At 42.1% G+C, this 15,458-nt stretch overlaps 1 protein-coding gene across 3 annotated transcripts in view; it reads right to left on the reverse strand.

The window, feature by feature from the left end:
* The window catches only part of LOC144683859 (stAR-related lipid transfer protein 13-like), a 109,306-nt gene that overhangs the window by 67,553 nt on the left and 26,295 nt on the right, over positions 1–15,458 (reverse strand). Inside the window, exon 1 of one of the 3 annotated variants that reach the window (XM_078547370.1) lies at positions 2,066–2,168. The exons of the other annotated variants lie outside the window; for them this stretch is intronic. Coding sequence (XP_078403496.1) covers positions 2,066–2,102 — 37 coding nt within the window. The 5' untranslated portion in view covers positions 2,103–2,168. Of the gene's footprint in view, positions 1–2,065; positions 2,169–15,458 lie in introns of those variants that run through there. 3 annotated transcript variants of the gene reach the window in all.

The raw sequence follows: 15,458 nt of genomic DNA on the forward strand, positions 1-15,458 counted from the left end.
ATTTCACCCCATCCACTTAACTTTCTGTGTGAAAGTTCCGCATAAATACTCCATGATTCCCCAAAAGATCCTTAAGCAAAACTATAGAATATTTATCTACCCTTCTCTGCATTATTGAATTCTTGCTTCCAAGCAACATGCTTCATCAGTCTCAGCAGCACAGGGATCACTGAAGCCTGTAGACAACTTCATTAATTTAGTCTACATCTATCCCTGTAATCACCTTTTGCATTGCATTCAGATATTATTTAATATCCCCATTAAAATTCTGTGTACTAGTCAATAAATTCCAGGGTAATCTGTCTTGGGAGAGAATTCCAGAGGTATGAGAAACAAAGTGTGAAGCTTCAATCAATGATGCACTGTGCAGAAAGTTTCAATTTATACAGACTATTAAGAGATTTCAGGAAGCATTCCATCCCTTTAAGAGCAAGCAGGATATATCACCAAAGACCAGGGTTTTTCTCTACTATGTTAGCTGCTTTACAGAGCATCACAACTCCTTCATACCAACCTACTGAATTATTGGCCCTTTACATCAAATATAACACATCCTGTTCAGACAGCTGGTTTAATTCTCAATACTGCTGAGATTAACATTTAACATCCTTGCAACTGCTCCTAGTTTCAACATCAAATATAGTACTGTTCTAATTTCTGCTCCTCCCTCTTTTCTTTTTTAATTGTTTCCCCCCTATGTTGTGACTGCTCAGCCCAAATCATGGGCATTAAACCAACATGAGTCATTTATTAGTTGTGTACTATTGAGATTGCCAACTTAAAGGAAATTCCACATCAGATTTTTAATTGCATGCCAGATACCCAAGGCATTTCCTGCAACAAAAAGATGACATTTTTAAGATCTATGAGTATACTGCCACCATAAAGCTGAAAGACCTGATATTCTCCATACATTGAAGTCTTGTCGATGTCACCCTTACACAAGCCAGGTGGCTCTTCAAAGACTGAGGCGTAGGATGCATGCCAGCCATATCATTGGCACATGTGAGGGCCAAGGCCCAACTCTCATGCCTTGGTACCTGAAAATTTAAGTGACTTTGTATTTTTGCTCACTACCACTACCTCCCTCCACCCTTCCTCCTTACAAAGGGGACCAATGAGTGGAAGACAAAGATATTTCCGAGAGGACATCACTCTGAAACATTAACCGTTTCTCTCTCTCCACAGATGCTGCCACGATGCTGACATGATGTCAGCATGTCCAGCATTGTGTGTTTTTATTTCAGATTTCAAGAGCAGACAGGTCTGCTCCATATTTCCAACCTTTCCTATTTTTATTTCAGCATCTGAAGGGGATGGCTTGATAGAGTAATTTTGTAAACCGCAGTCTGCCTGCCGGTGTAGATTCCTATTTATAACCATTACCGCCGGATCTTCAGAAGTTGTCACAAAGATCTGTTTAGCCACATCCAGAACAATGTGCGTTTTGTTCCTTTAATTGTTTGCCTGTCAAATGTCTCAGCGCAGGCATCATAATTCATTAAGAAGTATGCAGCTCGCTCGGTGGCTGAGTGAGGTGATGCTCCACCCAGTCGAACAGCGCACAATCCAAATGCTGATAAACACGGTCCATGTCCGCGCTGAGCCAGCTACTCGGTGAGGGACACTATCATTGGCCTCAGTACTCTGGTCTAGATAGGATTTCCACTTCTGGTTACCCACCAGTTGACCCTGCTGGAAAGGCCAGGTTCAGGTCGGTGTGTAAGGGCGGGAGGGATAGCTGCATATCTGTGCCGCAACATTCAAATCCCACCTGCCACCAACACAAGTAATTTAAACCAAATCCCATTCAAAAGGTGACAGGAATTTACTGCATGAAGACATTGCACATGTTATCCATTTGAATTATTGACACGTGTACCCCCCCACCCCCGGGTCACGCAGCTACACTGTTTTCTATATTGACGATGGTGTCAAATCATGAAGCGAGTGAAGTTTCCGCCACTTAAATGAGGAAGATTTTGCTCTTATTCTGTTTGCCGACTCTTAATCCTGGTAAAATCTTTTAAAGAACAGCTCCGGAGTGAACTCAGATCGGACTTACCGTAGCTCGTCAAAATCATCCCACTATGCAAGTTCATCGAGGAACAGCCCTGAGTATAAGCGAGTCAGAACCCCCTCTTGGCTCCGATCTTTTTAATCCCGTTAGATAAGCACTCTGAAAAATTCCATGACATGGAGAGAAAAGCGACTTCAGGGAATGCCAATGGATTCAGTAACAGCAGTGGGAGTGACCTACAGCAGCTTAAATCTTTCTCACACACCCAGACCGAGCCAAGTCCATTCTCCCCAGTAGCCCAGCTGACATCAATACACAGAAAATGTCTCAGCAAGTGCCCCAGGCCAGTACCAACAAGAGGGGAGGGTAAGGAAATGCTTCGAGACCTTGCATCTCAAATTCTGCTTCAGTGGAGTTCACTTTCATTTGATAACGTTTTTCTTTTCGAGATGGGGTGGGAATTTGAAGATCTAAATGATTCAAGTTGAGTTGAAGGTTTTTGTCATCCCTCCTTTACGAAAAGAAATTCAATTAACTTTCCCATCCATTCCTGTTGTTTTCTGCTTTATTGAATGATAAAATGATGGAGTTTTGCAGCGCAGGGGAGGCTGCCTATTTCATCACGTCTATGCCAAAAGACCGGTTTTTCCCCAGCCCTTTTCCAAATGAATTATTTTTCCAAATATTTATCCATTTCCCTTTAAAAGCAACTATGGACTCTGTTTGTGCCACTTTTATTCTGACAGGGCATTCAATGGCCCCACAACTCTGGTGGATTAATTAAGGGAAGCCTGCAGGGATTTTTTTTAAGGGAAAATTGTGTTTAACTAACTTGTTGGAGTTTTTTGAAGAGGCAACAGAGAGGGTTGATGAGGATAATGATGTTGATTGATGTACATGGGCTTCCAAAAGGCATTTGTTACAGTGCCACACAACAGACTTGTGAGAAAAGTTATAGCTCATGGAATGAAAGGGAAAGTGGCAACATGGATATGAAATTGTGTGACAGGAGAGAGAATGTAGTGGTTAATGGATGTTTTTCAGGCAGGAGGAAGGTTAGTAGTGGAGTTCCCCAGCGGGTCAGTGTTGGGATCCCTTGCTCTTCCTGATATATATTCAGGACATAAGCTTTGGTGTACAGGGAACAATTTCAAAATTTGCAGCTAATACGAAACTTGGAAGCATCATGAACTGTGAGGAGAATATTCAAATGGGCAGACAAGTGGCAGATGACATTCAATGTGGAGAAATGTGAAGTGACTCGTTTTGGTTGGAAGAACAAGGATAGACAGTATAAAATAGGGGGTACAACTCTGAAAGGGGCAGCGGGACCTGGGCGTATGTGCGCATAAGTCATTGATGGTGGCAGGACAGGTTGAGAGAGCGGTTAATAAATAATACAGTATCCTGGGCTCTATTAATAGGGTACAAAAGCAAGGAGGTTACGCTGAACTTGTATAAGACACTAATTTGGTCTTAGCTGGACTATTGTGTCCAGTTTTGGGTGTTGCTCTTTAGGAAGGATGTGAACACTTTGGAGTGCAGGAAAGATTCACGAGGATCGTTCCAGGAATCAGGAACTTCAGTTATGAAGATAGATAGGAGAAGTTGGAACTGTTTTCCTTGAAGAGAAGACTGAGAGGAGATTTGATAAAGGTATTCAAAATCATGAGGGGTCTGGACAGAGTGGATAGGGAGCAACTGTTCCAATCTGTGAAAGGATTGAGAACAAGAGGACACAGGTTTATAAAGTAATTAGCAAAAGAAGCAAAAGAGACATGAGGGAAAGCTTTTCACACGGCAAGGGCATGCGGGCGCAGTCAGCGGGCCCAGGAGCGACCGGGTAACGTTCTGCCGCCCCAGCCAATGTGAAAAGCGCGCTGAAATGGTCAGCGTTGCCGGGGTGGGGGCAGGAGGAGGAAGGTGATGACTTAAGCACACGCTCAGGGGAGCGCGGAATGAAAGCTCCCTGAAAGCAGACAGCTGCCTCAGGGAGCTGAAGAATTTAAAAGCAAGAAAGAAAGATTTCAAACTCCAAAAAAAAATGTCCACGCATTAGAATCAGTCACCTGAACATATACATGATGAAGATTCTGTCCATACTTTTTTTAAAATTTAATAACGGAAACCTCATCCCACCCTTGGATGAGGTTTCATCAAAAATGCAAAGTCCACCTGGCAGATTTGCCCGTCCACCAACCGTAAGCTTGGACAGACCACGAAAAATCAGAGTCAACTGGAACTTTAATGGGCTTAATTGCCCTCTTAATTGTCGGCAGGCGCACTTCCAACTTTCACGCGCGCCCGCTAACCGAAATATCGCGCGAGCGCAGGATGACGTCAGGACGCTTGCTCGCCCGACGTCATCACGCGCTACTTTACACTCAAGCTGGTCGGGTGTGTGCCTGCATGCCAAGCTAAAAATTCTGTCCCAAGTGTTTGGGCTCTGGAATGCACTGCCTTAGAATGTGATGGAGGCAGTTCAGTCAAGATATTCCAAAGGGAATTAGACTGTCATCTGAAAAGGAAGAATTGTGCAGGATTATGGGGAAAAGACGGGGGAAATGGCATTAGATAAATTGCTCAGTGAGCCAGTGTGGACATGATAGGCCTAATGGCTTCCTTCTGCGCTGTAAAAATTCAGTGATTCTGTGAGCCTTATGTACTCCAACAGCTTCCTCAGTAGAGAAATGACACACAAGAACAATGGGACAAAAGCAGTACGACGGCAGAAGTGACTTCCAGGCATCAGTGTGCATAGGAATGCTGCAAGCCACAAGAGGAAAGCTGTAGCTGATTGTAAGGCTTCTGTCAGCCTCGATTACACTGGAGATTTTCAAACATTCCCAAGTATCTGCTGCTGTAGGATGCAGATAAAGTCCTAGGTTTGATCTGCAAATAGTGCAGAGTTAGCTGATCTCAATTATGGCAGTAGTTCAGGCACTACAATTGGCCACACTGTCCTGGATTAGGTGGAAAAAGGTCTGCCAGTGTTGTCCATATCTAATTTCTCTCCAGTGGTACCTGATGGAAAGTGTGTTTTAGGTGAAAATCATCTAATTAGCTCAATCATTAGCGTTCTACAGAACAGGCATCACAAAACTGAACAGAGGCCCGGCTTATTTGAGTGAAAGGTCAGAGGTTAGAAATGTGTACAGCTTCAATCCATTCCTAATAGGATTACATGCAAACATTAATCTAATATGTCTGATCTAATCTAACTCTAAACTGTTCTAAAGTTTGGCATTACAATGAATAATTCAGATAGGGTGTGTTAATCAGTAGTTAGCAAGCCATTTCACACTGACCACTTGTCAGCGGTAAAGGTTCTATATCAAAAGACTTTAGGACAATCTCAGTCCAATTTCTATTAAGCACATGTCCACAGTATAAAACTGACAATAATTGGGCACTGACTGGTATAAAATGTCCAATTTCACACAAGCAACCACAAGAATGGTGTAGAAATGGAAATGACTATTTTGTGCAATTGGGGCATTCTTTTGAGGGCAAGTCCAGATGCTTTTTTGGGAATAATACAGAGAGAACTTTACCCTGGACTGGTAGGCCAGGGGCCCCCACTAATGCTTAGGCAACATAGGTTCAAATCCCACTATGGCAGCTGGTGGAACTTAAATTATATTAATAAAAAATCTGGAATTGAAAGCTAATCTCCATAATAGTGACCATGAAATTATCACTGATTGTCATAAAAACCCATCTCATTCACTAATGCCCTTTAGGGAAGGGTACCTACTGCCCTTACCAGGTCTGACCTACATGTGACTCCAGAGCCAGAGGAATGTGGTTGATTCTTAACTGCCCTCCGAAATGGCCTTGCAAGCCACTCAGTTGTCACAATTATGGATAGGCAACAAATGCCTTGCCAGCAACACCCACATCCCATGAAAAAGAATAAAAGAGAATTGATATGCTATTTTAGTACGGCTAACGGCAGAGCAGTTCATTTCGTCCAGCAATTTGTGGTGATTCACAATTCACAAAGTATCTCTTTGTCACCACAAGTTGCTGCACAATTTGCACATTAATAATGACACACCCATTAAACTAGCTATTAGTGTGGCAGCAAATTCTGGGCCATCATCTATTCCCTAACTGGGCTAGATACAAATAAATTATTAAACAATAAACAAGTACCTTCTATCATTTTACACCACTGTAACAAAATCCAAATGCACACACATTTACAAGTGAGAACTGACTGAACTAGCAATTCTTTTCAAAAATTTCAACATTAGTATGTAAAGTAACTTTTAAGTAGCATCTCTGAGCCCTTTGAACAATCCTTGGAATTGTAGGCACTCCACAGGCTGTATCCCATAGAAGCTCCACCAAGAATTCCATCCAGATGCCTTAATGAAACTCAGTATTCATTCCTCAAGAAGTGAGACCCACCAGCTGCTCCATTTAATCAAGAGGTTTGTTTTGTTTCTTCCCCAAAGCTTAGGGAATGACCTCACTCGTGGGGAGCGGGAGGAAAAAAAAGTTTTTACGACAACGTAGTCATTGAGTCTTTTTTCATACAGCTTGTTTCTAATTACTTGGGCCATCCTGGCGCCAGAGCTGAAACCCAGCCCAAAGCAAGCAGTGACCTAGAGTTTAAATTTAGATAGGCAGCAGCCGCTCTGCACACATGTAAGAACAGAGGAATTTTTAGGAACAGGAAAAAAGACAAATAGACCCAACAAACCTTCATTCTGGAAGATCAACTCCACCCCACCCTCCCATCTCAATCTTTTCTATCTAAGAAACACATTTAATTGCCTTTTATCAACCCCTCCTCTAACAGGAGGTTGACTCCAGTTGGGCCCTGATTCAATTATTAGCGTTTACCCTCCAAAACCTCAGCAAAGTGGTAATTTTTCATGTGCGAGCCTAGTCGATGAGTGTCAATGGGTTAATTATGGGTTAATGAGAGCATTACAGTTAATTCTGATCCTGCTATCACTTTGGGCTGGATTCTCTTCTCTGTGGTGGCATCATGGTAGGGTGGGTCTTCCCCGGAGGCAGTGGCATAGTGGTATTGTCACTGGACTAGTATTTCATAGATCCAAGGTAATGGATGCTCTGGGGAGCATCCAGAAATCTATTGATTTTTGACTTGAATATGCTCAATGATTGAGCTTCCACAACCCTCTGGGGTAGAGAATTCCAAGGATTCACCACCCTCTGAGTGAAGAACCCTCCTCGTCTTCGTCCTAAATGGCCTGCCCCTTATTCTGAGACTGTGTCCCCTAGTTCTAAACTCACCAGCCAGGGGAAACATCCTACATCTACCCTATCACACCCTGTAAGAATTTTGTAAGCTTTGATGAGATCACCTCTTGTTCTTCAAAACTCTAGAGAATACAGGCCTACTTTCCTCAATCTCTCCTCATAAGACAATCCTGCCATCCCAGGGATTAGTGTGGTGAACCTCCGTTGCACTCCCTCTATGGCAAGCATACCCTTCCTTAGATAAGGAGACCAAAACTGTACACAATACTCCAGGTGCGGCCTCAACAAGACGCTGTACAATTGCAGCAAGACATCTTTACTCCTGTATTCAAATCTCCTTGCGATGAAGGCCAACGTACCATTTGACTTCCTAATTGCTTGTTGCACTTGCATGCTAACTTTTAGTGACTCATGAACAAGGACACCCAGGCTCCTTTGGACATCAACACTTCCTAACATCTTACCATCTAAGAAATATCCTGCCTTGCTGTTTTTTTCTACTAGTGGATAACTTCACACTTCTTCCCATTATATAATAGCTACAATGTTCTTGCCCATTCCCTTGGCCTGTCCAAATACTCTTGAAGCCTCCTTGTATCCTCCTCACAATTTACATTTCCACCTAGTTTTGTGTCATCAGCGTCCAAATCATTTATATAGATTGTGAACAGCTGTGGCCCCAGCACCGATCCTTGTGCTACCCCATTAGTAACAGCTTACCATCCTGAGAATGACCCATTTATTCCTACTCTGTTTTATGTCTGTGTTAACCAATTCTCAATCCATACCAGTATATATTACCCACAATCCCATGTGCTCTAATTTTGTTTACTAACTTCTTTTGTAGGACTTTATCAAAAGACTTCTGAAAATCCAAATACATCACCTCCACTGGTTCTCCTTCATCGATGCTACAAGATATCCTCAAAATCTCTAACAGGTTTGAGAAACATGACTTCCCTTTCATAAATCCATGTTGACTCTGCCCAATCATATTATTTCCCAAGTATCTAGTTATCATATACCTTATGATAGATTCTACCATTTTCCCTACTACTGACGTCAAACTAACAGGTCTATAGTTCTCAGTTTTCTCTCCCCATCCCTTCTTAAATATTGGGGCTACATTTGCTACTTTCCAATCTGCAGGAACCTTTCCAGAATCTATAGAATTTTGAAAGATAATCACGAATGCATCCACTGGCTATGGTAATCTGTTTTCAATTAGGTTATTTGAGGGAAGAATATTGTTCAGCACATCAACAGAATTCCCCACACATCTTTGAAAAATACCACAGAATCTTGAACGTTTATGTGAGCTACCAAAACAGTCATGTCCGTGTGACATTTGTATTGATATTTAGACATCAGTGTACAAAAAGTTAGATGTTTCCAAATGGAACATACTATTCAAAGAACTGAAACAGATGGAAAACTCCTTATGAAAGGAGGTAATTTTTTTTTAAATTCATTCATGGGATGTGGGCGTTGCTTGCTAGGCTAACATTTATTGCCCACCCTTAATTGCCCTTGAGAAGATGGTGGTGAGCTGCCTTTTTGTACCGCTGCAGTCCATGTGGTGTAGGTACACCCACAGTGCTGTTAGGGAGAGAGTTCTGGGATTTTGACCCAGCAACAGTGAAGGAATAGCGTGTTTTTCCCATCCATCTGCTGTCCTTGTCCTTCTAGATGGTAGTGGTCATGGGTTTGGAAGTTGCTGTCTAAGGAGCCTTGGTGAGTTCCTGCAGTGCATCTTGTAGATGGTACACACTGCTGCTACTGTGTGTTGGTGGTGGAGGAAGTGAATATTTGTGGATCGGGTGCCAATCAAGAGTGTTGCTTTGCGCACAGCAATGAGTGTTGTGGGAGCTGCACTCATCCAGGCAAGTAGAGAGTATTCCATCACACTCCTGACTTGTGCCTTGTAGATGATGGACAGGCTTTGGGGAGTCAGAAGGTGAGTTACTCGCCACAAGATTCCTAGCCTCTGACCTGCTCTTGAAGCCACAGTATTTACATGGTCATTCCAGTTCAGTTTCTGGTTAATGGTAACCCATTAACGGACGGATGTTGATGGTGGGGTTACCACTGGCCGGAAACTGAACTGGAGGAGAAGAAAGGGTGGACAAGGCCTCTAACGTATTAAATATGAAGGGGATCCGACAGGGACTGCGACAGTAACCAATGGAATGCAAAACTGTCCTTTTAAAAAATAAAAAGTAGGAGAAAAAAAATCTTGATATTCTACCAGAACGGACAAGCCTTCCCAGGCAGCTTCCTTCCTTGTTCCCTCAGTAGGCCAGGACGAGGGTGGGTAGGGGGTAGAGGAGGAAACTGATCAGAATATTTTTGGCAATTATGTTCAAGTTAACTGTTCTGTGAATCATGGGTCCCTGGAAGTGTGTACTGCAGATAAAGCTTTGTAAATAGGAAACAGTCCTGGGAAGAAGGGCCTTTTCAAAGCATAATCAGAATTTAACTCTTTAGTTATGTGCAGCAGCTTGGAATTACTCTTTTGATGCGATTGCCTACATAATATCACGGCATTTCAATGCATTAATTGTATTCCAAGCACTTGAAGACTGCATTGAATTTATTTTGAACCCAATTACTTTTTTAGCAGAGAAACAACACTGGCTAGACAGTAGATCAAAGATCACACAGACCCCACAATGTCACTTCAACCATTCTATCTGATCAATGGAATGATAATTGGGTGGATTTTATAATAGGTGGAGAATCTGCTCCTCCAGATTACTCCTTATGTAATGAAAATGGAATTTTACCCAATTGACAATGGCTGATAGTGTGTGGTACAGGACATAAGTCACAAATTTTATCACGGCATATAAAATACCTCCTGAACAGAAAAGAGAGAAGGACCAACAGTGATTGTGTAGAAATGGAGAAAACCTAGTGTGTACGGTGTTTACTCACAATCAGCAGCCTTACTACAGAATGCATGGGCAGCAAAGGGAACAAGATCTTATCAGAGGTGTGAAATTGATTTTGAATATTTTAGTTCTGCTTGTATGTGCATGCAATATGTCATTCAACAGGGCTGCTCTATCATGGGGTCAAATTATCACAGAGTTATTGCAATGCAATTCACCGTTCTGGGTCATTCCCATATAAGCCAGAGTGACCCAGGTTCAATCTCATGCTGTTGTAAGTTGCAATGCAAAGTTTACAAATATGACGAATGCACATTAAGAATAAATAAGTAACTTGAATTTTGGGGAGGCCGGGGCTTGTGGAGTTCTTTCAACTGAATTGCAATTTGTGTCTGCCAAAGCAAGTCCCTTTCCTCCACAAAGTGATGTGAGTCCGTTGGCTATTTCTGACCTGAAAAGTTCAGCCAGGGCTACATAAATTTGTTACTGTCAAGGTCCCTGCTGGATCCTTCACACTTAATGTTTTAGTGGCCTTGTCCAATCTTTCTCCTAGAAACATAGAAAATAGGCACAGGAGTAGGTCATTAGGCCCTTCAAGCCTGCTCCGCCATTCAATATGATCATGGCTGTTCCTCTATTTCAGCACCATACTCCCTCCCCATAGCCCTTGATGCCTTTAAAGTCCAGAAATCTATCTAAATCCTTTTTAAATATATTCACTAACTTGGCCTCCACAGCCTTCTGTGGTAGAGAATTCCACAGGTTCACCATCCTCCGAGTGAAGAAATTTCTCCTAATCTCGGACCTAAATGGCCTACCCCATATCCTGTGACCCCTAGCTCTAAATCCCCCGGCCAGAGGAAACATCATCTCTCCATCTAGCCTGCCCAGCCCTGTCAGAATTTTATACGTTTCAATGAGATCCCCTCTCATTCTTCTAAACGCCAGTGAATACAGGCCTAGTCGGCCCAATCTCTCCTCATACAACAATCCTGCCATTCCAGGAATCAGTCTGGTGAAATTTTGCTGCACTCCCTCTATGGCAAGTATATCCTTTCTTAGATAAGGAGACTAAAACTGCACGCAACACTCCAGGTGTGGTCTCATCAAGGCCCTATACAACTGCAGTAAGACATCCTTGCTCCTATACTCAAGTCCTCTCACAATGAAGGCCAACATACCATTTGCCTTCTTAACTGCTTGCTGCACCTGCATGCTTGCTTTCAGTGATCGGTGTACAAGGACACCCAGGTCCCTTTGTACATCAACACTTCCCAATCTATCACCATTTAAATAATACTCTTCCATTCTGTTTTTCCTACCGAAGTGGATAACTTCACACTTATCCACGTTATACTGTATTTGCCCACTCACTCAACCTGAAGCCTCTTAACACCCTCCTTGCCACTCACATTCCCGCCAAGTTTCCTGTCATCAGCAAACTTGGAAATATTTAATTTGGTTCCCTCATCCAAATCATTGGTATATATTGTGAAAGGCTGGGGCCCAAGCAGGGAGCCCTGCGGTACCCCACTAGTCACTGCCTGCCACTCCGAAAACGACCTGTTTATTCCTACTTTCTGTTTCCTGTCTGCTAACCAATTCTCAATCTATGCCAATATATTACCCCCAATCCCATGTGCTTTAATTTTACACACTAACCTCTTATGTAGGACTTTATCAAAAGCTTTCTGAAAATCCAAATACACCACATCCAATGGTTCTCCCTTATCTATTCCGCTCGTTATGTCCTCAAAGAACTCCAGTAGGTTTGTCAAACATGATTTCCCTTTCATAAACCTATACTGACTTTTTCTAATCCCAATGATTTTTTTCTATGTGTCCTGTTATCACATCCTTTACAATAGACTCTAGCATTTTCCCTACTACTCATGTTAGGCTAACCAGCATGTAATTCGCTGTTTCCTCCCTCCTTTTTTAAATATTAGGGTTACATTTGTCACCCTCCAATCTGCCAGGACTGTTCCAGAGTCTACAGAATCCACTGTGTCCATGGCCACCTCCTTTAGTACCCTGCTTTCAGTCCCATTAATTTCTCCAGCACTATTGTTTTAGTAATATTAATTTCCTTCAATTCCTCCTTCTCACTAAACTCTTGGTTCCGTAATACTTCTGGGGAGTAATTTATGTCTTCCTCTGTGAAGACAGAACTAAAGTAGCTGTTTAATTGCTCTGCCATTTCCTTGTTCTCTATTATAAATTCACCTGTTTCAGACTGTAAGGGACCTATATCTGTCTTCACTAATCTTTTTACTCCTTTCTTTTTTTCCTCCAGGTTCCTTTCAAGGTTCACATTCAGTGGCTGTCTGAGCTACTTCAGCTGTGCAGTGTCTCAACACAGAGCTAAAAAGGAGAAAGTAAAAAAAAACAGGAAGGAGAAGAAATAGAAAAGGCCACAACTAGAGTATTGCCTCCCGTTCTGGTCACCACACTTTCAGAAGGATGTGAGGGTCCTTGAGACAATGCAGAGGAAGTTTACTAGAATGGTTCCAGGTATGAGGGATTTTAGCTGCTAGGTTAGGTTGAAGAAACTAGGGTTGTTCTCTTTAGAGTAATGGAGATTGAGAGGATATTTGATAGATGCATACAAGACAGGTTTAGATAAGGATGTGTACAAGGCAGGTTTAGATAAGGTTGCCAAAGAAAAGCATGAAGGTTGTATTCATCAATCTAGAGAAGGCTTATGACCGGGTGCCCAGGGAGGAAGTCTGGAATTTGCAAGAATTCATGGAGTCCCTAAGAAGTACGTACGACTATTACAGGACATGTACAGGAGTGCCAAACAAGAGTGAAAAGCTGTGTTTTGAAACCAAAATTGGATTGCACAAGGATTGGCACTGAGCCCCTTCCTCTTTTTGATTTTCGTGGATGCTCTAACTGAGCAAGTGAGACAGAAAGTGCCATGGTCAGTGATATTTGCATATGTCACTGACCTATATAGTTGGGATGACGAGAATATGACCGAGTATCTAGACAACTAGAGAAATGCACTGGAAGACAGGGATATGAAGATCAGTAGACCAAAGACACAATTTATGGACTGTCAGTTTGAGCCTAGGGAAGAGGGTCAAAGTGAAGGTGTAAAGATTATGGATCACGACTTGGAGAAAGTGAGAAGTTTCAAGTACCTGGGGTCAGTGGTGGCAGAAGATGGAAATATGGAAATTGAAATTAAGCAATGGATTAGCTCTGGTTGGAGCAATTGGAAGAAGTGCAGTAGAGTGTCGTGCGATAGAAAAGTATTGCCAAAACTGAAAGGAAGAATCTCCAAGACAGTTATGAGACCGGCCTTGTTATAGAGTGCAAAAATTTGGGCACGACAGGGTACTAATAAGGTGCAGATGCTGAGATAGATGTGTGGAGTAAAGAGAAAGGACTAAAATCAGAAACCAGCACATCAGGGGGTCAGTGAAGATTGTGGGAGCATCAAAGCAAGTAGCTGAGAAGAGATTGGAATGGCATGGTCATCTGCTGCAGAGAGAGAGAGGGGCAATGTGATGAGGCAGGTGGTGGAGATGGGACTGCCAGGAAGAAGGAGAAGACGAAGGCCTAAGATCAGATGGAAAGATATGGTGGTGAGACACTGCGGGATGGGTGACTGACCAGAGGAGTTGGAGAAGGGTGATCAACCAGCATTGTGATGACCCCAATTAAAAAGGGAGAAACTGAAAGAGTAAAAAGCTATTAGGCGATGGTACAAGGACTAATGTCACAGATTTAAGGTTTTGGGCAAAAGATGCAGGGGGAATGAGAGGAATTGTATGCAGTGATAATGACCTGGAACTATCTATTTATGAGGGTGGTGGAAGTGGAAACAATCAATGATTTCAAAACTAAACTGGATAGGCACTTGAGGAAAATAAGCTTACAGAGCTACAGGGAAAAAGTGAGGGAATGGGATTGAGTGGATTGCTCAACAGAAAGTCAGCATGGACTTGCTGGGTCAAATAGCCTCCTTCGGTGTTGTTATGGCTATGACAGAGGGGAGGGAGGGGAGTAAAGGGAAGGTAGAGAAATAATGGAAAGACTAAATGTGAAAGGGATTACCCAAGTCATTTGGCTCTCTCCTAGATTACAGAGGATGTTCAAGTCAACTTATACTCATGCATACATTTTGTGGATGAAGTATGATCTATTTCCACAACAAAAATGGTTTCAATCCACTTTGCTAACCGCACAAGCAACTCTGACAAAATCTCGAAAATTCTGGGGTAAGTGGTTGAAATGGAAATCTGGACTGTGTTTTATTTCCAGTTGCAGATTCTGAAAAGCAGTGAATTGACGGTTACTAGTTTTTATAACTGGAGTACCTGACACCCACTGGGTTTATACCAATAATTCCAATTCATGAACTAGCTCAACAATTTAATTCAAGCATACACTGAATACAAGTATTGGAACAGTACAATATGAGTCAGGAGAACTAACAGTCTAGACAGCACTGTACATATCAAAGACGTCTGGACAAAGCTGTATGTACTATTAGAAGCTTATGATCTGACTAATGAGGATGAACTTTTTTTCCCCAGTTTAATACAAGATCACTAGTTACACTGGGCACCCAACTGAGTTCAATGACTCCCATTTTTAGTTGGAATACATAACTTATTAATTACTAATGGAATGCAGGGATTAGCAGAGAGGTTATCATTTGAAAATAAGAAACATTGCAGTTTGAAAGAGTTAGGTTAATATGCAACAAACTCCAAAAGGAACTTTAATGAAAAGATTCCCTTTCTAATAACGCCCAGTACAAATTCACATGAACCCTTACCCTGCTGAATAAATATTGAATAATGCCATGTAGCCACAAGGCCAATCATCCTTTTAGCAACAACTGTGAACAGTTAGTGGCCAGCCGTCATTCTGAACAACAGCTTTGTACAGTTACGCAATGAACAACCGTTACCTTGCTCAATAACATTCCCATTACACAGTAAATAATCCTTACTCTGCTGACTGAATGGCCATTCTGCATAATTGGAGAGAAGGTAGACTTTACTATGTTGAATTCAGTTACAGGTGAGTAACCCTAATCTTAGTGTATAAACAGCAACCTGTACTATTGCAGAATTGGCTATGGTTGAGGCTAAGCTGAATTCCATGAGATCATACAAACTGGGTGGTTGAAGGGAAGTAATCTAGTTTTCAGAACTCATACTTGCATAGCACCCAGTTAAGACAGTTCAACTTCCACCTAATCTTATTCTATTGCTTCTGCACTGACAATACAGATTCAAATACACACAGAAAATTTCATCCATAAATTAATAGCTGTGAGATTT

This window comes from Cetorhinus maximus, chromosome 8, assembly GCF_964194155.1.
Source record: "Cetorhinus maximus chromosome 8, sCetMax3.hap1.1, whole genome shotgun sequence".
NCBI classification, from domain to species: Eukaryota; Metazoa; Chordata; class Chondrichthyes; order Lamniformes; family Cetorhinidae; genus Cetorhinus; species Cetorhinus maximus.